Raw genomic sequence first — 22824 nt, forward strand, 5'->3', positions numbered from 1 at the left:
AAGGAAAATGCCCTCTTAGTGTTTTCCAGTAAGTTTATGAATGTATTAGAGTTTAGTAAGATAAAATATTACTGAACTCAACTAAAGATATGTACCAATTTCTCATTTTTGGTTTTTTACAGGTTTCATCAATGGGAATAACACCATTTTTTGTGGAAAATGTCAGTGAACTGCAGTTGTGTGCCATTAAGTTAGTCACTGCAGTAAGTATAATCAATTTATATTTTTAATTGCCTCAAAATAACATTAATGTAATTTAATCTAAACTCTTAAAAATTAATGCAGATTCCTAGTTTCTAGTACATTCATTTTTTTCATTATAAGGACTATTTTAGTATGTCTTATTAGATTTTATAAACAGGATTTATTTTTCTGGTCTGTGAATTCGTTGGGTTATTCTGTTTTTGTCAAATTTAAAAAACCTGTAAATTCTTGCAAATATTGCATATAATAGTTCCTTAATATTTATAATAAAATTAAAATCATTTCAAATCATTTAAATCTTATCTTGCGTTCCATGACCAAGATATCATACACCTCTAAATGAAGCTAGTATACACTTTAACTTCTGTAAGAATGTTACAATTAATTATAGAAAAATTCAGCAAATTATCTTAAGTCATTACCATTGAAGATGTTGAAAACATTTTCATTCTAAGTGGCAAGTAATATTTTTTATTACATAGTATCATATTACTTTTGTTTTCTATTATAAATTTAATTTGGAATCTTATAATTACTAAACAGGTATTCTCAAGATATGAAAAACATAGGCAATTAATTTTAGAAGAAATTTTTACTTCACTTGCAAGATTACCAACCAGCAAGAGGAGTTTAAGGAACTTCAGGTAACTAATTATAAAAAAGGTCAAGTATAATGAAGAACTCCATTATATTGAACCATCATGTATTTATTCAACCATGTATATATTGAACCATCATGTATTCATCATTTCTGATACATATTTAGTGATTAAATAAAAGGCAATTCAGTCAAAACAGCATGAAGAGTAGCTTAGATGTGCGAAATAGCATGGCATATTTGGGGGACTTGAAGTCTAGTGATCTTCAAGTATAAAGACTTATAGCACAGTCTTTCAGTCTTGGCATGATTGACATTTCGGGCCAGATGATACTTTGTTGTACATAGCTGTCTTGTGCAATATAGGATGTTTAGCAGCATTCCTGATCTCTACCCACCAGATGCCAATAGAAATCCTCCCATTCCAGTTGTGAAAACCAAAATTATTTCCAGGCACTGAAGGGCAAAATCATCCCTCTCACTGGTCAATGAAAAGAGCAATAGGAAATATGACTCAAAAGAGTCAGGGCAGTTCCAAGAGGATTTTATAAGCCATAGTAAGGACATGATTCTTTGGACAGTGGTAAACCATTAAATAATATTTTAAAAAGAGAGCTGTAAGATTACTCTAACAGCAGTATAGAATATAAACACAGGGATTAAATACTCTTTAAGCACTGAGCACACTGTAACTAAAGAATGCTATCCATTACTATGGTCAGTATTATCATTTTTGCCATCAGAGGTAATCATTGTTATCATGATAATTATCTTAATGTTTCTGAGTGATTAAATGTGTTAACCTGGCATGTAGGGCTATTTTATATTGTTTTGAGGGCTTTCTTCTCTAAGATAATTATTTTATCTTAATCATTTGTGGACTAATTATGTATTGATAAACATCTACTGTCTGTTAAACCTGAAGAGAAACTATCAACATGTAAAAGGATTCTTACACTTCTACGTTATCTATAGAACAAAAGACTTAGAAACTGATTTTTCATAATCTATGCCACTAACTCTATACTCTAACACAGATGGTCAAGAGCTGTGTAGCAGATTTTAATACCAAATGAATATCAGATTCAACAGATAAATACCAGAATTTATGGGCCTTTAAAAACCTTGAAGACTTTTATCATTTTAAAAATCATATTGAGAAGTATTTAATAATCCTTCATATAAATTTTATCTATATATAAGTAGAGAAATTTGTATTAAATATTGTATTTTTCCTTTGAGCATTTTAATTATCTGAACATGCATAGGCATTTACTTGATATTTTTTTCTAATTTATTAAAAGTAATTAGACACAAGTGCTATGTGATAAGCACTGAAATAATGCCTAGAAATATGGTAAAGAAAGCATCTTGAAACTTGCAAGATGTAAAATGATAAATGAGATGTAAAATGAGATTATTTTCATATTGCACATATTTTTTTTCAAGGCTGAACAGTAGTGATATGGATGGAGAACCTATGTATATTCAGATGGTTACAGCACTGGTTTTACAACTTATTCAGTGCGTGGTGCACTTACCGTCATCTGAGAAGGACTCTAATTCAGAAGAGGACTCGAATAAAAAAGTAAGGAATCTTTTAAAGGTTTTGTAACTCTGTACTTTTATGGAAGAAAACACCTATATTCTCTGTCATTCTTATAAAACAAGTTCTTGATTAGGGGTTCATGGCTAGGCTTTAAGGTCCTTGCAGAGCACTAGACATGATTTTGGAGACTTGAGTTCTGGTTCTGACTCTTACATCTACCCATCTTGAAACATAGAAATCATTTTAATCTTTCTGAGTTTGTTTCTTCAGCTATAAAATAGGGATAATACTTATCAAGACTACCATACCAGCTTTGTAGGGGTCAGTGAGATATTGACTATAAAAGTGAATATTATAATATGTAATATACATACATGTTGAGTATTCTTAATTTCAGAATCTGAAATCCAAAATGCTCAAACATCTGAAACTTTTTGAGTGCCATTGGAGCATTTTGAATTTCACATTTTCAGATTAGGGATACACAACCTGTATATAAATGCATAACATACAATTATAATTAACATAGAATTTACATGGAAAATGAGTTTATGTCCTCCTTGATAGATGACACATAGCTTAAATTTGCTATTTGGTTTTATAACTTTTATAGACATTTTTCCAAGTTCTTTAGTTTTACTTCAACAAAAGTTCAAGAGAAACAGAAATAATTTTATTTATTTATGTATTCTGTTATAGCCAAACATAAGTAAACATAAGTATATGTGTTTTTTATAATAATAAATATATAATAATTAACTAATAAAGTAAACAAATTATCCAGAAACTTGAGGTCCTCTTTTCCTCCTCCACCAACCCCTCCATCCCAGTTCCATTGTTCTGTCTCCAATCTTCCCTTTCTTATTATTGGTGACCGGTATCATGAGTATGTTTATCTCCTTTCATTTATTTATTTATCTGCATAAATGTGGGGGTTTTTTTGCATTTATATAAATGTTAGTGACATGTTTACAGCTAATTTTTTCACTCAGTGTTGTTTTTAATACATATAACTCATACCAGATTCTTTTTGACTTGAGTTTAAAACATTGTATAATAGTATCACAACTTAAAGCAAGAGTTTCTCTCAATATACTTAGAAGTGGAGTTAAAATAGTGTACATGCACTAACTTAACTGGATGTTGTCAGTTTGCTTATCAAAGTGGTGTTTCAGTTTACATTCCAATGTTTTGATTTTATCCCATCTTCTCACTGTGAAATGGTTTTAATATCATGTTTTATTTTGCATTTTCCTGGTTATTAATGAGCTGGAGCCCCTTTTCTTCTATTTGTTAACCTTTTTGGGGGTCATACAACTGTGAATTGACTACTTATTTCCTAATCTTTACATATCTAATGAATGCACAAATTTTCTTTTGGCTTATATTCCAGTGTTTCTTAAACTTTGAGGTTAGAATATTTTTTTCAAAATTCTTATTGTATTTTCAATCCATTTCCTTTTGTTATGACCAGGATGTTGATAAGCAACTATTGATATTACATTTATTAACCACATTTGTCACCCTTACCTATTTTAGTAATACTCTACCAATATTTTCCTTTGATTTCATAAAGTATTGAAATATGTTTAGTATGCTAATTGTGGCTTCTCTCCATATATAAAAGGATATTGTAAGCAATTTAATGTTTATATGTATTACCCCTATTCAGTAATAACATGGCAATAGCAACTGAGCTAATTTGTTTGTTGATTTTTTTTTTTTCTAATATCTTTATAAATTTATTTTTTTCACTTTAGGTTGACCAGGATGTTGTTATTACCAACTCATATGAAACAGCTATGCGAACAGCCCAAAACTTCCTTTCCATCTTCCTTAAAAAGTGAGCAAAATTAACATATATGATTTTTATTTGCCACAATATAGAGAATAGTTCATTTAGTAAAAAAGATTAATCAGTTTACTGCCATAATCTGAACCTTAAATACATCTCCCTGGCCCTTGGTTTCCTGAACTTGGTTTCTGTGAACTTGTTTATATGTTAGAGTCATTAAAGTATTAGATTGAAATTCTCAATTTTTCTTCAGTAAATTTTGAAGAATTTTCTTATTTTAATAGAATAGGAAGTTTGCAGGGAGAGGTTACTTAGCTAGCCTCCGTAAGAATTTGTGGTCATCCTGTAGAAAGCAAAACAGTGATCACTTTTTAAAATGTTTTATACTTGCCAGAAAGTGATGTTAATAAATGAATTCCCTATTATTGAGGGGTAATGGAGTTTGAGAAGTAGATTCATTTTAAACCATAATTTGATTTGTTTTGTTTTGTTTTGTTTTTGAGATGAGATTTTGCTTTGTTGCCCAGACTGGTCTCGAACTCCTGAACTCAAGCAGTTCTCTCACCTCAGCCTCCCGAGTAGCTGGGATTACAGGTGCATGCCACCACACCCAGCCTTTAAGCCATATTTTATTTAATGTACTTTCGTATACCTTGTTTCTAGAAGTAGAGAAAAGAAAACTTAATTAGCAAAATTTCAGTCATGTTGGTAGACATGTCACCTAAATTGACATCCTTTTCTTTATTTATCTTTGAACAGATGTGGTAGTAAGCAAGGTGAAGAAGATTATAGACCACTGTTTGAAAATTTTGTTCAAGACCTTCTTTCAACAGTCAATAAACCTGAATGGCCAGCTGCTGAACTACTCCTTAGTTTATTAGGGAGACTGTTGGTAAGAGTATAGCATTTAAAGATTATTAGATTACTAGAAGACAACATAATGAGGATGTACTCTGATTCACAGATGATGAATTCTTTAAAAATGTGTAAGGAAATATGAACATTGCATCTCTGTTTTTGCATGTGTATGACTGTACACAATGTTGTCAGTGCCTTGTAGAAACCTTCAACTATTGTGAATTTTGGTGCTTTCATTTCATTACATTAAGTAAAATAATGCTTTAAAAAATTGGGGGGGTATAGAAGTATTGTTAGTTAAACACATCTCAACACTGAGTCATAAGTTATTCATTTCAAAGCATGAAATTGATTCTTGTGAATTCCTTGTTGTCATCTTTAAGAGTTTTTCTGAAAACATACAGCACTTTCTAGTCCTCGTGTAACATAATACAGAAATTCAAAGAAATATTACTGTGATTTCTCTTTTTATTTTTAAACTACATTTGGGCTTGTGCAATATAAATTGTTAAAAAGCTTTTGGGACCTTTTTGTGAACTGGAAAATATATTAATACTATTCTGAAACTATGATAATGTTTTAGAGGCATCAGAATTCCACCCTAAGAAATTCTTACTCAGTAATATCCCATTTTATACAAACAAACAGTTGAGCCTACATACTTAAAAAGTGACTACGTTCTTAAAGAGGTTTAATCTATATAATTTTTTTAGCCAAATGAAAATGTTCAGATCCCAGAAGATCAAAATCACTTTATGGCAGAAATCACTTTATGAGTCATCATAAGAAAAAAATATTTAAATTTCAAATAGTACAACATCGACTGGGAATTTATATGGTAAATTGCAATGAAAGATATATTATTGTAAATCTATTAAAACTGCTTTATTTTGATGTTTAGGTTCATCAGTTCAGTAACAAGTCAACAGAGATGGCTTTAAGAGTGGCTTCTCTTGATTACCTTGGAACTGTTGCTGCACGGCTGAGGAAAGATGCTGTTACAAGCAAAATGGATCAAGGGTCTATAGAACGAATTTTAAAACAGGTATTGAGATAAAGAATTTAAATTATTGGAATAAATGATAGTTGTTTTATTTGGATGTTCTTACGATAGTTTTGCATTTCATTTTATGAATTCAAAATAAGATTTATACTTTTAAAGGTGGGCTTTTCAGAGCTCCAAAGAGAAATGTAATAACTTAGGGTGGATTATAAAGTCTAACAGAAACTTCTGAATGGTTTATATAAATCTTTAGTTTACTTTCTGTGAACAACTATTATGAATGTGTAACTCTATTTTATATTTGGTTTAACATAAATTTTATTTAAATCTTTAGCTTACTGAGATGGTGATTTAACACGCCAAATAAGATTATTTTGTACTGTTGAATATTGTGTATCTTTTTATATTGGCAAGGATTGAGGAAGGCTTTTTTATTTTATTATATTAGAGAATGTTCTTAGGGAAAAGGTGTTTTATTATTTCATTCTTTTTTTTAAAGTATGGTTGAAGTGGTGGTAATACAGAAAGTTACTTCAGAAATAGGGAAATGATCTGTAATCCTACCACATACAACTTCCGTTTTCCTTTTCCTTGTCTTTTTTTAGTTGGTATCTGTATATATGTTCATAGAAATTCCTCTAATTTTTTTGCTATACTTTGTGTTTTGAAATAATTTCAACCTTACAGAAAAGTTGTAAGAATAGTACAAGGAACTCCCATAAACATTTCACCCAAATTCCTTAATTGTTGACAGTTTACAACATTTGCCTTATCATTCTCTTGTGTGTATCTCTTTCTATACAGCCATATTTTTTAAAAAACATTTTTTTCCAAACCATTTAAAGTTAAATTGCAGACACTATGCCCACATTACCCCTGAATTCTCTAGTGCAGTGGTTTTCAAAGTGTGATTCCCTGGACAAGCAGCACCAACATTGAAATCACCTGGGAACTACTAACAAGTACATCTTTAACAAAAAATGTAAATCTTAGGACCTACCGAATCAGAAACTGGTTGTGGAAGTCAGTAGTTTAACAAGCCCTCCAAGTGATTCTAATGAATGCTGAAGTTTGAGAGCCACTGCTTAATGTATATCTCTGCAAACAAGAACTCTCACTTAAATATCCATAGTACAATTATCAAAAGCTAAAAAGTATCATTAATATTACCATCTCATATAATACTACCATTCCTGTTCTATTTAATATGTTGTAATTTGTTATCATCATTATTTTAATGCTTAAATTGTCCCAGATTTGATCAGTAAAAGCCCCTTTAACCTGGCTTTTATGTCCTTTTGATATGTTCCCATCATTCTTTGAGGACTTTTCTTACTTTCTGGCACAACAGGTGTTTCAGGCACATCTTTTACTTTCTCTGCCCCAGCCCTGGGATCAGCTATTTCTCCAAGGAATCCTGGTTTCTTTTATTGGTGAATGGTAAGGTAGAAGCTAAGATCTAGGTGCTAGGTGACTTTCAGTATTTCCCAGAGTGGGCCTAGAATTTCTTATTGCCACATATGGCTGTGCATATTGTATACTGTACATTGCACAACTGGAAGGGAGGGATCATTTTTAAATATCTTTATGGCTTTTAAGACATACTTCCAAATTCATTTTGTAAGTTTGTAGTGTACTATTAATAGTTTACAGAGCTATGACTAATTTCTGAATTTATCAGTTTCGTCACACTCCTAGAACATGGATTATTCTAATCTTCACTTTGTGGTTAGATATATTCTAAACCTTATATGTGGCATTTTACATGGTAAACCTGGAACTGCTAGAATATAAACTGTGGACTTGAATGTCAACTCACAGAAAATTTTTGGCTCTATAATTCTTGGCAGAACCCTTAAGTTTCTGCACCTAGACAGCTAAATAGTTCACCTATTGCATATTTAATATCCAACATGAAATAAAGTACTATTCTCATATTAAGTATAAATAAAAATATTTCCCTTCTGTAATGTTCTTTTTAAATAATACCCCAAGGAAATTCTTAATACATATTAATACAGATAACAACCATTTCTATTTACTAGATTAAAAGTTTGGAGTTATCTCTTTTTTTTTTCCAAACAGAAAACTGGTGCTAGGGCATTCATACCTTTGAAGATTTAACACATTGTTCTGGTAATTTTTATGTCAGCTACCTATGAACTCTTTAAAAGAAAGATAACATGTGGTTCATAAAAAGAAAGGCTAATCTCAGCTATCTATATATAATATATTTCTCAGAAATAGTAGTTTGCTATTTCTTCCTTTTAGTTACTATGGTTTTATTTTCATTTTTGATATTTGTCAGTTTTTTCCATCAGATTTGTGTTTACAACTAGATGATTTATTAAAGCACACCAGTAATATCTTTTTTATTCTTTGATTTGGTTTATTCTGTAGGTTTCAGGAGGAGAAGATGAAATCCAACAATTGCAAAAAGCATTGCTTGATTACTTGGATGAAAACACTGAGACTGATCCTTCACTAGTGGTAGGATTCTTTTCTCCTGTTTTTGACGGTATTACATGTTTATTTAAATTGAGTCTAAAAGAAATTGGGAGGTAGCATGAAGAGGAAAAGTTGTTTGTAATATTAATTTTGAAACAAAGGTATGCTTGATAAACTAAACAGAAATGAATAGCAGGGGTTGATTTGTGTTATATGGAATTCTGGTTACAGATACTGTACTATACTCAAATTGTGTGACGAGAAATATTTGGAACTAGGCTAGGTCTTTGGTCCTCACAGTGGGTATGGGCCAAGTGGTGCATGAAATGATCTGTTAGCATATAAAAAGAAACAATTAGATTTTTATATGTATATTTGTTTTTAAATATAATCCTTAATTCTATTTTATGTATGTTGTATTTTGTATATAAATATTAGTATAATAGTTTCATTTATAAAACATAATCTTTTGTTCAAGAATATTATTTTTTAATTTTTAATTTTTTAATTTTTTTTAACTGATGAGATATGCAATCAGAAGTGATTGGTTATCACTAAGCTATTAAGCCAACTACTGCAGGTTTTCATCTGTATTCAAAGAAACAGATTTGCAGGTGTGCCACAGTGTTAAACTATTTCAGTGATAATTGGCCTGTATATTTCTTGCAGAACTAAGGCAAGGTTTGAAAACAAATGGAGTCTTCTACCATCAGCATTTGATCCATTTTTTCTAAACTTTTCTAGTTGACCCATCATTACTGACTTATATGGTATTATCCTTGGTTAATTAGTTGATAGCAGTATTCTGTATTTAACATAGTTGTATTTATCAAATTATCTTTTCACATCATTAATGTAAGTATTGTAACAAAGTACAGTAAGTTTTGTATCATTCAGGATATTCCAGATTTTCTAGCTTCCTTAAAATCTGTTTTTATCTGATGAAAGTTATTTTAAAGAAAACCTTGGCTGGGCTCAGTGGCTCATACCTGTAATCCCAGCACTTTGGGAGGCCCAGACAGGAGGATTGCTTGAGGCCAAGAGGATTGCTTCGAGAGCAGCCTGGGCCACATAGTGAGACCCTGTCTCTACACAAAATTTAAAAATCAGCTAGGCATGGTGGCACACATCTCTAGTCCCAGCTAGTTGGGAGGCTGAGGTAAGAGGATCAAATTGAGCCCAGGAGTTCGAGATTACAGTGAGCTATGATCATGCCATTGCACTTTAGCCTGGGTGACAGAACCAGACTCTGTCTCTAAAAAATAAAAATAAATTTTTAAAGTAAACCTTAATACTTGCATTCCTGATTGTGAGCACTCTATAAGTGACTTAGAAATTTTATTACTAATTTCATCAAGCTCAAGTCTACCTAATTTCTTGCCAGTTTTCTCGTAAATTCTATATAGCCCAGTGGTTCCGTGACACAACTCTGGAAACAGAAAAAGCAATGAAATCACAAAAAGATGAAGAATCATCTGAAGGAACACATCATGCAAAGGAAATTGAGACAACTGGTCAAATTATGCATCGAGCTGAAAACCGGAAAAAATTTCTTAGAAGCATTATCAAAACCACACCCTCTCAGTTCAGCACGTTAAAGTAAGATCTAAAGAGAAAACGTTTATTTTTTCATTTATCTCTTTGATACCTATTTACCTTAGTTACAAAAACAAATTTTTAAATGACCTTTTGTTGCAGGATGAACTCTGATACTGTGGACTATGATGATGCTTGCTTGATTGTTCGATACTTGGCCTCCATGAGGCCGTTTGCCCAGAGCTTTGATATTTATTTGACACAGGTAAATGGGTCAGAGTTCCTTATACAGTGATTTTGATTTTTCTGATTCTGGCTGCTTGTGGGTATATAATGTTTTTCATTGTTGAGCACAGATATTTAAAAGATCATAGAAGCAGTGTGAGTTTCTATAATATGTTCCTATTTGTTTAAATGCCCTTTTTCTACATGCTTTTTACATATTGATTATTATTTTACAGATAAATAGGTATATATCTGTTTGAGTACACACACGATAGAGTACAGGTGATGTTTGAAAATAAATTATTCAGTTACCAAATTCTGATTTAAATGATACTAAAATCCTTGGTTAAAGTTACACATAGCAAGATTTTAGTGGGTCTATAGGTTCTTACAAATGAAGCACAACAATAAAAACCAGGTTTAATGGAAAATGCCAAGGTAAAGAAAAGACTTCAAAGTATAGACTGCCTCACTTACCATCTGTACTAAGCGTTAAGTTACACATTGGGTCAGTAATAGCTTTTATTCATTTGTATACAAATTAAAGGGAAATAAATAATAGATTCTTTTCTTTTGTATTTTCATTTTTTTATAATTTCATGTTATAAAATTTATGAAAATGTTGATGTTTTCTTGGCAGATCCTACGAGTTCTTGGTGAAAATGCAATTGCTGTTCGAACAAAAGCCATGAAATGTTTATCTGAGGTTGTTGCTGTAGACCCCAGTATTTTAGCGAGGGTAAAGAGAACAAAAATGATTCTTCTTACTTGGATTTTCTATTTAAATTAAAATATTACCTCTATTTGGTATAAATTATATATATATTTTTTTCCATTTTTCTTTAGCTTGATATGCAGCGAGGAGTTCATGGACGATTGATGGATAACTCCACCAGTGTCCGAGAAGCAGCAGTAGAATTACTAGGTCGATTTGTCCTTTGTCGACCTCAGCTTGCTGAACAGTATTATGATATGCTGATTGAAAGAATATTGGTACTTTTTTTTGTCATTTTTATAATGATTCATCAGTATAATCACGATTGATACTCGAATTTTGCCTTTTGAGTATCCGGTCTTGTTTTAAGTTAAAGTAGAAAAGTAAACATGTATGCAATATAAATACATATTGCCTAGTCTATGAACTATAGCAACTTTCTAAACAGGCTATTTTTTAATAGCACGGTCAGTATCATAGAAAAAAAATCACTAAAAATTGGATTCCTTTTTTCAGTTACTGTTACTTTTTAATTCCGCCAGTTTGCAATTAGATTATAAGAACTATGTGGGATAGTTAAATGTTTTTGAACAGGAATCTAGAAAAAAAAAAAAAATATATATATATATATATATATATAAAGAGGAAGAATTATTTCAGTGAGAGACAAGTACAGAACATTGGTATCTGATAATATTTTTGGATCCTTTATGTTTATTTGCATGTTTCCTTAAAGCTGAATTATGATGAGCCCAGATATACCTGTAAGTTAAGCCAGAAAACTATTTGAGGCATAAGAGCCAACTTAAGAAATACTGTTCTAAAATACTCTTTTCTTGTGTGTCATGGTATTCCCTGGGCCTAAAGCATTTTCCTGGAAAATAAAAGGAAGCACTGGCATTAGGAAATATCTGTGGAATCTCCACACTGCCCACTGCAGGTGTATTGACTTCTTGCAGAACTCAACATAGATGATTAGTGCACAAGATTAGGTATTCCTGCAATGAAAAGAGCTTGTCACTTTTAGCCTAATATCAGAATATTGTGTGGCTCTGAGAGTTATAGAGTAATTTTTAGTTTCAACTAGATATAAATTTTGGTTGAAAAACAAATAAGGAAAGTGTGGAAGAATTTTTTTTCCTTTTTAATGCTTCAGTCATTTGAAGAGTGAGGGATAGAATCAACAGGATTCCCAAATATTTAATGAACTCTGACCGAGTTAAACCTAGCAAAAAATCCTCCAGTGTTTTCAGAATTGCTAAACCACATAATGGACATTAATAATTTTTCATGCTAAATACCTGATGCTTTTTATTTTAAAACTCTTTAATATGAAAATTTGTTAAGTTAAAGGGAAATAGTACAATGAACACCCATGTACCCACCTCCATATTTCATCTGTACTTTCTGCTAAATTCTTTACATTTAAATTACAAACGTTTTGCTCCTTTTCTCGTGAATACGTCAGTTTGTATCACCAAAAAGGAATACTGTCCTATATAAACAAAACCATTATCTCACCCAATCACATTAACACTCCCTGGTATCATCTAAGAACCAGTTCACATTCAGATCCTCCAGTTGTCCCCAAAATGTCTTTTTCTGTCTTTTTTTTTTGTTTAAGAATCAGAATCCAGGCCAGGCATGGTGGCTCAGGCCTGTAATCCTAGCATTCTGGGAGGCTGAGCCGGGAGGATCGTTTGAGCTCAGGAGTTCGAGACCAGCCTGAGCAAGAGCGAGACCCCGTCTCTACTAAAAAAATTATCTGGACAACTTAAAATATATAGAAAAAATTAGCCTGGCATGGTGGCGCATGCCTGTAGTCCCAGCTACTCGGGAGGCTGAGGCAGAAGGATTGTTTGAGCCCAGGAGTTTGAGGTTGCTATGAGCTAGGCTGACACCACAGCACTCTAGCCCAGGCAACATAGTGAGACTCTGTCTCAAAAAAAAAAAAAAAAAAAAAAAGAATCAGAATCCAATCAAAGATAACATATTGCATTTGGGGGCCATGTCTTAAAATTGAATGCTATTCTCTTACTCTTTTTTACACATTCATTCCCATGACAATGACTGATTAAAAAGACCAGGTCAGTTTTATTATTTCCCCATGGCTTTGTTTAATTTAATTTGTTTCTTATATTTCTTATAAACCATAAGATAGTACAAAATGTTTGGAGTCAGGTTAAACATTTTTGTTAAGTCTACTTTATAGATGATACTTCATATGCTATTTAAGTGCTAGACGCTATTCTAAAACCTTTATGTTTATTATTTAATTCTTGCAAGCTTATACTTTAATCTTGTGTCTAGGGCTAAACTGTAGTGCATATTTCCATGTCTTGGATATCATATTTTAAAAGTAAAAGCAGTACAATAAAATAATCATTTATAGCAGCAATAAGAAAGAGCATGTAAAGAGCAAATATGTAGACCATGTTCATCATGTTAACAAATAGTGAATACACTACTTATGAATAGTTATTTTCTAATTTCATATACCTGAGGCATCACAACTTTTCTGACATTTAAAAATACCTTTCTGTTTTTAGGATACTGGTATCAGTGTCAGGAAAAGGGTAATAAAGATTCTAAGAGATATCTGTATTGAACAACCAACATTTCCAAAAATTACAGAAATGTGCGTAAAAATGATTCGCAGAGTCAATGATGAAGAGGGCATTAAGGTAAGATGAAACATCAACTACTCTAAATTTATTTTTCATTGATGTTTAAGTAATTGAAATATCTGTTGCATCCAGATTTTGATTTAAATATATATAAAAACTTTACAAACAAATCAATATTTTTAGTTTATAAACTTAAGAAAAATACATACATTGATACTTTTTTATTTTTAGATTTTGTATTGATTAATAAAATCTGATCTTTCCCAACCAGTTCAGGAATTATAATATTAATTTAATTCATTGTAGAGATTACATTATATCCAAAGGTTTCTCACCAAATTAAAATTGATTTTCAAATGTTATGTGTTTGGTTTTCTAAATTAGTAAATAAATACCTTCTTTCATCATGTTAAGTGAAATAAGCCAGGCACAGAAAGGTAAATATCACATGTTTTCACTTATATGTGGTAGCTAAAAAAAAAACTGACCTCATAAAGATAGAGAGTGGGGTAGTTTGCAGGGGTTGGGTGGGGGGATTAAGAGGAGTTCATTAATGGGTATAAAAATAGAGTTAAGTAGATGGAGTAAGGTTTAGTGCACAATAGGGTGACTACAGTTAACAATAATTTGTTGTATATTTCAAAGTAACTTGAATTGCAATGAAATTACAGTGTTTCTAACACAAGGAAATGATAAATGCTTGAGGTGATGGATATCCCAATTACCCTGATTTGATCATTACACATGGTACACTTGTATCAAAATTTCACATATACCCCATAAATATGTACAACTATTCTGTATCCATAAAAATTAAAAATAAGAAAATTTTAAGTTTAGTCTTAAATTCATTAGTAAATTTACATATATGTGTAATCATATATATCATCTATTTTTTAAGTTTAGCAAACATCATAACAACTACTTCCTCAAAAACAGTAAAAACATGTTTTAGTTTAATAAAAAACATTTGAGTATATAGTACACAGAAGTTGCAAGCTAAGCATAGTATCGCCCATTCAAATTATTTTAAATCTTTTCCAAATTGAAAAAATCATAAATTTGAGAAATTAATTGGTGATCATGTCAAAAAATTCCCAGCAACTTGTGTTTTGATTTGTTATTTATAGCTTTGTGTTGGGCCTTAATGAGAATGTGGGGTTGTAAATTTGCCATATTTGTTGTAGTGAGTTAGTTAATTTGAAATTTTTTCTTTCCTCTAGAAATTAGTAAATGAAACATTCCAGAAACTCTGGTTTACTCCAACTCCACACAATGACAAAGAAGCAATGACAAGGAAAATTTTAAACATCACTGATGTGGTAAGAAGGACTGGAACAAGTGTGTGGTCACTGTGGGTGCAAACCTAGTTGAGGCCTACCCTGTCTTATGAAGGAAGAGACAATGATGAGATATTTGATTAATCTTGACATTTAGCACTGCTTCGTTTACTTTATATTTCTGGAGATACTCAAGGGATGCAAGTAACATGAGGTTGATGTTTCCACATAGCCCAACTTCTTGGCTTTCGTTGACGTAAGCACTGATACTGAGATTGTCCTATTCCTCCAACAATTGAAAACAGGGAGAGAAAGGAGGAGTGGAAGAATAGAGACAATAGCCCAAGGGTAGCAAGCTACAAAGAGATAGTAATTCCTGTCTTTTTCAGAAAATATGAATTTAGATTAGTTTTGTTTCATTTATTTTATGAATAAGCTATACATTTTTTTGACCCAGAGTACTTTTCATGTTTTGAATATAAGAAATTTTGTAATGTTTTAGACCTTACAGATTTATCTGACAGAGTCTGATTCAAGTTATTATTCAAAATTTACTACCATATTAAACTTCAGTACATTAGTGTTTTTCAAGATATTTTAAGAATAAAATTCTATAACATTGGTAAATGTTTAGGTTACTAAAAAAAATCATTTACTTTAAAAATAAACTTTAATTGAGAAAATTCAGAAATATGCTTCAGGATAAAGCATAACAAAAGTATATTTTATTCTGGTTTTTTAATAAATTTCTAACTTTGATAGTTTCGTCACCTTTTTCCCCCTTAGGTTGCAGCATGCAGAGATACTGGATATGACTGGTTTGAACAACTCCTTCAAAATGTGAGTGTTATTTTGACTCCAGGTAACATAAAATTTTAAAGGTCGGTTCTTCGTAGACTTTATGATTTAAAAATAAAAGAACTTTTTTGATTCTTTTGGTAGGGAAAATATATTTCAATATGTTAGGCTGGATGTTTTTGTTATTTTCCCTGTTTAATTGATTGTCCTATTGCCTATTTCAAAAGTAAGTTTTCTGAATCACTAATTAAAATTCTGTCTTCCCTTCCTTCAGATAATTATTTTTTTCCCCTATCCCTTTCATCTAAATAATAGACATGAGATCTGTAGATATATAGATTACATTAAACATATAATTACATTACTTGACATTTTATACATAGAATTTCCTATAGTAGTATAGACTCAAACCACAACCAGTGTTTGTAACTTTCATAAATGGAAATGTTTATCTCCCTATGAATTTTTTAAATTTTTTTATTTGAGAAATTTTCAAATAGAAATATCCATAACCCACCTTCAAAAATTATCAGTGTTTTCCTAGTCTTGTTTTATCTGTCCTCCTCCATCTTGGTGTTTTTTTGATTTTGGTTTTTCTTTGTTTGTTTTTTTGTTTTTTTAGTGTAATAATTTTAAAACAAATCCCAGGCTTTATATCATCTTTAGCATCTGTCTCTAACAAATAATGACTTTTTTAAAAACCCAGAATATCATTATCATCTATATGAAATAAATAATAATACATTATTCCCTAATATCTAATACCTATTCAGTGTTTACATTTTCTTGACTCTTTCAAAAATGTATCTTTATAGTTAACAGTTGCTTTGGTTGATATAGCTCTTAAGTCTCTTACAATAGTTGGCCCCCACCTCTCTTTTCTCATGCCACTTGTGTGTTTTCCTGCAGAATATCCCATGTTCTGGATTTCTTAGATTTCTTCCTTCTGGTGTCATTTAAGTTGTTCCTCTATTTACCATTTATCCTATAATCTCTTAGATCTAATGGCTCAATAAGACAGAAGTTTAATTTTTAGGGTAGAGAACACAATACTTCATAGACGATATCGAATATTATTGCATCACATCAGGAAGCACACATCCGGTCTCATTTTCAGTAACTGATCTTTGAGTTTAGGTGTCATCAGTCTGATGCATCTATTCAAAAGTCTTTCAGTGTTGGTTTATATGATCATTACCTAGATCCTTTGTCTTCATTAGAAGTTATGAAATGATGATTTTTCTCATCCTTTTAGTCCTTCAGTATTAGTTAGCTAGGGTTCTTCTTTAAAGAGGAATTTTTTTAATTTAAAATTTTTTTCCCATACAGTTTGGTTACTGTGAACTGTTTGGTTACCGTGAAACACAGTTTGTATAGGAAAGGCAAGGAAGATACTTGATTCTTTTCTATTACTTACCAGTTTTCAGAATTTTTCACAATTTTCAAATGACTTTTCCTGCCAACTTCCAACAGTGACCAATGAGTTTATTTCTTAGTGTCATTGTGAACTAATTGATTTTTATATGTTTTAATTTATTGTAATCATGATTCTTTTTGAAACTTAAGTTGGTCATGTATCCTTTTGATATAACCCTATTGATCTTTTATAGCCTGAATACTTTCTGGCTATCCATCTACCCCAGAATCACCTTGTACATTTTCTGCCCCAAACCCAAAATTAGCCATTTTTCTAGAGAGCCCTAACTCCGTTTAGTTGGAGCAATCTTTGTGCTGTGGATATTTATTGTTAATTATTGTAACTTTGGACCTCTTCAGAAGATAAAGCTAGAAATATGTACTTTTTAGAAAGAGAAAATAAATCAGTCAAGGTTTTATATCGATTTTTTTTGGAGATAGGGTCTCGCTTTGTTGGCTGGGGTAGAGTGGTGCAGTGGCGTCATCATAGTTTACTGCAACCTAACACTCCTGGGCTAAAGTGATCCTCCTGCCTCAGCCTCCCAAGTAGCTGGGACTACAGGCATGTACCACCACTCTTGCCTAATTTTTCTATTTTTTGTAGAGATGAGGCCTCGCTCTTGCTCACGCTGGTCTCAAACTCCTGACCTCAAGTGATCCTTGTGCCTTGGCCTCATGAAAGTGCTAGGATTACAGGTGTGAGCCACAGTGCCCAGCCTATATTGATATTTTTAATCCAAATTTAAGAGACAGGATTTTACTTTTTGATTTTATTTTTTCCTTTAGGCTAAAAATCTTGGTTCTTGAAGAAATTAACATATGTTTATTTGCTTTGCCCTGCTTTATGAACAGTAAGATTGCCAAATACAGTTTAGGATTTCTTTGCATTTCTTTTTAGTTATAGCTCACTAGAAATATCACATTAAAAGTCTGTCTTGCAATAACTGTTTCTGTTTAGTGATGTCACCTTATTGTGCAGTTAGTTTCATATGTTTCTCTTTAGCAGTTTTTGACAATATTTTTAGTAATAAACTAATAGTGATATTTTTAACAAGAAACGAACTTTTTTTATTGAGGCATAATGTGCATGCAGAAATATTCATTAATTTTAGGTGTACAGTTTGATGAATTTTAGTAAATACAGTCATGTAAGCTCCAGCACAATCAAAATATAGGCTAACACCCTAAAAAGCTTACGCATGTATTTTTGCAGTTGATCCTCTCCCCTTGACCCTAGAAGACCATTGATCTACTTTCTGTTACTATCATTGTACCTTTTCTAGAATTTCATATCAATGGAATCATACAGTATGTAGTCTTTTATGTTTGACTTATTTTACTTAGCAGAATGTTGTTGAGATTCGTTTTTGTGGCCAGTATACTAAAATTTTGTTCCTTTTTATTGCTAAGTAGTTTCAGTAGTGTGGACATATCACAGTTTTTTATCACTCATCAATTTATGGACCTTTGGGTTGTTTCTAGTTTAGGGCTATTAAGAATAATGCTATGAATTTTTGTGTACAAGTTTTTTTGTGGATGTGTGTTTTCATTTCTCTTGGGTAAATTCCTAGGAATATGATTGCTGGGTCATATGGTGAGTGAGAAACTGCCAAACTGTTTTTCCAAAATGGCCGGACCATTTTGCATTTCTATCAGCAATGTATGGAGGTTCCGGTTGCTCCACATCCTCACCATTCTTGGTATATCAGTCTTTTAAAACTTTAGCCATTCAGGTATAGTGGTGTGTTGTAGTATGTTACTGTTTTTAAAGTTTTAAGATGTCTTTTTTTTTAAATACCTTCACAGTGTTTGCCTGTGTTATCATCTATAACGTTAGACTCTCTTCATAAATCATCTTTCATTTCATATTTTTACATGATATATTTGGCATCATTTCCTTCCTAAATTAAATAATTAGCTCTGTATTATAGAGCATTATTTACCACCTTAGTTAAGTTTATGTCAGCCATTCCATAGGGGATATCAGAATAATTTCTAAAAAGGTTCTAAACCACATATTTCATCTAATAATTATAATAAATGATTAAGTAAGAATTATCTATAGCTATCAGAAATGTCATTATTTAGTATTACTAAAAAGAATCTAAAATAATATTCCTGTGTATTATTGGCAAGTTAGAAACAGCAGAGAGATGACCACATTTATAATCTCCTAACAGTGATAGTTTGCCTCTTAACATTCTTTGTATCTTTACACTCTTGTCATGTTTATTTATTTATTGTTCATTAAATTCATGTTCCCTATCCTATGCTTTCTAACTTAGTTTTTCCCAAAAATTTAGTTCACCAATGACATCTTGACTTTGTGATATAGTTCCTTATACTAGCAGAGTTTGGTTTCGTAAAAGAAATAAAGTACAAAAATACTTATGTAAATACACGTGAAAGAGATATAACCATTCCTAACAATTATAATACATATACATAAATTTTAAGACGAGCTAGGAAGGATGTAGAGAATGGGCTGCTGGAGTTATTGGAAATTTTTGAATCCAGAATAACTAGTATTTTGACATGAGCACATGCACGCATTACATTCAGTCCAATTTCAGATATTTCTAATCTTTATTTTTGGGCTGGGTTCTTTGTAGATCAGTGACTCCCCATTCATTGAATATGTTTTCCTAGGGAAATTTGAAGTCCTACAAGAAATAGCTTCAAATTCATACATACACCAAACTCTGTCCATTGACTAAATAATTGCATTAATATATCATTTTTAAATGTATAAAGCTGTCATTTCCTTTATAACCTTTAATGAATTCACAGTTTATTATCATTTTTCAGTAATATGTAGAATAACTTCTATCATGAAGGTCCTCACGCTTTTTATTTCTAAAAATACTGCAATTAGTTTAAAACACTACCATAAACTTACTACCTTCCTAAGAAGCTCCGCATGATAGCCTTCAAAAATCACTGTCATAGCCCTATGATAGGTATACAAAAATTGAATTGATTTTACAACGCCATTTATTGTAATTGCTTGTAGTCTAAGACTGGCCTTTTTTGGTTTATTAGGAAAATATAGGCAATGGAAAAAAAATTAAGACTAACCCATATGTCTTCTATTCTTAGCCTTTGTAATCCAAAGCAAAATGTCCTTCTTGAAGTTTTACAATCAAAAACTCTATCTCAGGCCGGGCGCGGTGGCTCACGCCTGTAATCCTAGCACTCTGGGAGGCCGAGGCGGGTGGATCGCTCAAGGTCAGGAGTTCGAGACCAGCCTGAGCAAGAGTGAGACCCCGTCTCTACTAAAAATAGAAAGACATTATATGGACAACTAAAATATATATATACAAAAAATTAGCCGAGCATGGTGGCGCATGCCTGTAGTCCCAGCTACTCGGGAGGCTGAGGCAGTAGGATCGCTTAAGCCCAGGAGTTTGAGGTTGCTGTGAGCTAGGCTGACGCCACGGCACTCACTCTAGCCCGGGCAACAGAGTGAGACTCTGTCTCAAAAAAAAAAAAAAAAAAAAAAAAAACTCTATCTCCATCAACCAGTGAATGGATAAACAAACTGATAACTCCATATGACTTAATAGTACTCCATACCAAAACAGGAGAGACTATCATACATACAGCTACATAGATGAATAATGAAAACATTAATGTAAAGTCAAAGAAGCTTTACTCGGAAGACTACAGATTATTATTCCATTTATACAAAGTTCTAGGAGAGGCAAAACTATTTTGTATTGGACAAAATCAGAAGGGTGGTTGCAAGGGACTGGGAATTGACTGGGAAAGAAAATGAGGAAACTTTCAGGGGTAATAGTAATGGTCTGTATCAGTAGTTCTGAAAGTTATCAGCATTACCTAGGGATTTATTAAATATGCAAATTCTCAGGCCATACCCCCAGACTGAATGAATCAGTCGCTCTAAGGGTGAGGCTCATCATTCTATATTTTAATAATCTCTCCAGATGATTCTGATGCAATTTAAAGATTGAGAACCACTGTTCTATGTCTTGATAGGGATTTGAGTTACAATGGTGAATGCATTTGAGAAAACTGAACAAATATGCTAAAGATTTGTACGTTTCATTGCATGTCCATTTTTTAAAAAGGAGGGAGTATACTGATATCTCTAATTTACTTTGAAATACAGCAAAAGCAAAATGGATAGAGGTGTGTTATGTATACAAATACATATGCATACACGTATATGTGCATATTTGTGTGTATGTATTCATACCATAGAGTAAAATGATGGTGGATAGAGGGTATTCATGGTAAAATTTTTTCAACCTTTTTGTATGCTTAAATTTTCATACCAAAATTTTAAAATAAGTATTTTTTAAAAAGTACCTATATTACTGGGGATGTTGATGCCTTTAAAAGATATTTTTTATGCTGGGCACAGGGGCTCATACCTGTAATCCCAGCACTTTGGGCAACCAAGGCAGGAGGATCACTTGAAGCCAGGAGTTCTCATGACCAGCCTAGGCAACAAGCAAGACCTCTGTATCTACAAAAATGAAAAATAAAAAAAATTAGCTGGGTCTGGTGGTGCACACCTGTAGTCCTCGCTATTCGGGAGGCTGAGGCAGGAGAATTGCTTGAGCCCAGGAATTCAGGGTTACAATGAACTATGATAATGCCACTGCATTCCATCCTGGTTAACAGAGCAAGACCCTGTCTCTAAAAAAAATAAATGAATGAATGAATTTTTTAAAAAGATATTTTAAATGAGCAAACTAAATTATAACATTAAAAATTTTATGCACTCTGATTAATTATATGTACATCATGAGTATATGGCTGGTATGTGTATGAATGATTAACATTAAAGTAGGAGAAATAATCATTTCAGGGGATACATGAAAAATTTTTTTTATAAAATGTAATACGCTTGAATGATAACCTAAATAAGGGTAAAATGCATATTCCTTAATCTGATAAGACCAACTATAAAACCTAAAATGAAAATCATTCAAAATGGGAAACTCTTAAGAGCGTTCTCTTCAAAATCAAGAACAAAAAATATTTGTCAGGTAGGTCAAGGTGATTGTAAAACATACATGGAAAATCAAAAGCTAAAAATAACTAAACTACTTCTGAGAAAGCAGGAGCAGTGACTTGCCTTAAAAAATATTGGGATTTATTTTTACAGATATGATAATTAAGACAGAGAAGCAATAAATAGATCAATACAAAATAGACCAGTGGAATAGTATAGAGAGCCCACAAAATGGGCCTCACAGATAGAATATGCTTGCTATAAAACAGAAGTGGCACTGCAACTTCTTTTTATGGGCAAAAGATAGACTTTAGTAAATGCGGTTGGATAAACTGGCTATCCATAAGGAAATTTTTTTAAAAGTTGATTCCTACTTCAACTCAAAAGTCAACTCCATGTGTGTTAAAGGAAAACTTTAAAACTTTTAGAAGAAAATATAGGTGAATATATTCTTGACCTTTGTGTAGAAAGGGATTTCTTAAAGAACTTTCAAAAATAATTAACCTTAAAAGATTGACAAATGTTTATAAATCAAAAGACATCTTAAAGAAAGTGAAAACACAAGTCACAAACTGGGAGAAGATATTAAACACACATATAACCAACATATTAAGATTGAAAATGTTAATGAAGAACTACTCTCGGCCGGGTGTGGTGGCTCATGCCTGTAATCCGAGCACTCTGGGAGGCTGAGGCAGGAGGATTACTTTAGCTCAGGAATTCGAGCCCAGCCTGAGCAAGAGTGAGACCCTGTCTCTACAAAAAATAGAAAAATTAGCTGGACATGG

The 22824-nt window shown here is 31.9% G+C and overlaps 1 protein-coding gene across 1 annotated transcript in view; it reads left to right on the forward strand.

The window, feature by feature from the left end:
- Positions 1-22824, forward strand: part of NIPBL (NIPBL cohesin loading factor) — a 184513-nt gene that overhangs the window by 133855 nt on the left and 27834 nt on the right. The window contains exons 19-32 of the mRNA XM_069492818.1: positions 123-203; positions 748-848; positions 2252-2390; positions 4112-4194; positions 4906-5038; positions 5906-6049; positions 8408-8497; positions 9840-10054; positions 10154-10256; positions 10857-10955; positions 11063-11209; positions 13481-13615; positions 14782-14880; positions 15625-15678. Coding sequence (XP_069348919.1) covers positions 123-203; positions 748-848; positions 2252-2390; positions 4112-4194; positions 4906-5038; positions 5906-6049; positions 8408-8497; positions 9840-10054; positions 10154-10256; positions 10857-10955; positions 11063-11209; positions 13481-13615; positions 14782-14880; positions 15625-15678 — 1623 coding nt within the window. The remainder of the gene's footprint in view (positions 1-122; positions 204-747; positions 849-2251; positions 2391-4111; positions 4195-4905; positions 5039-5905; positions 6050-8407; positions 8498-9839; positions 10055-10153; positions 10257-10856; positions 10956-11062; positions 11210-13480; positions 13616-14781; positions 14881-15624; positions 15679-22824) is intronic.

Source organism: Eulemur rufifrons, chromosome 17, assembly GCF_041146395.1.
Source record: "Eulemur rufifrons isolate Redbay chromosome 17, OSU_ERuf_1, whole genome shotgun sequence".
Taxonomy (NCBI): domain Eukaryota; kingdom Metazoa; phylum Chordata; class Mammalia; order Primates; family Lemuridae; genus Eulemur; species Eulemur rufifrons.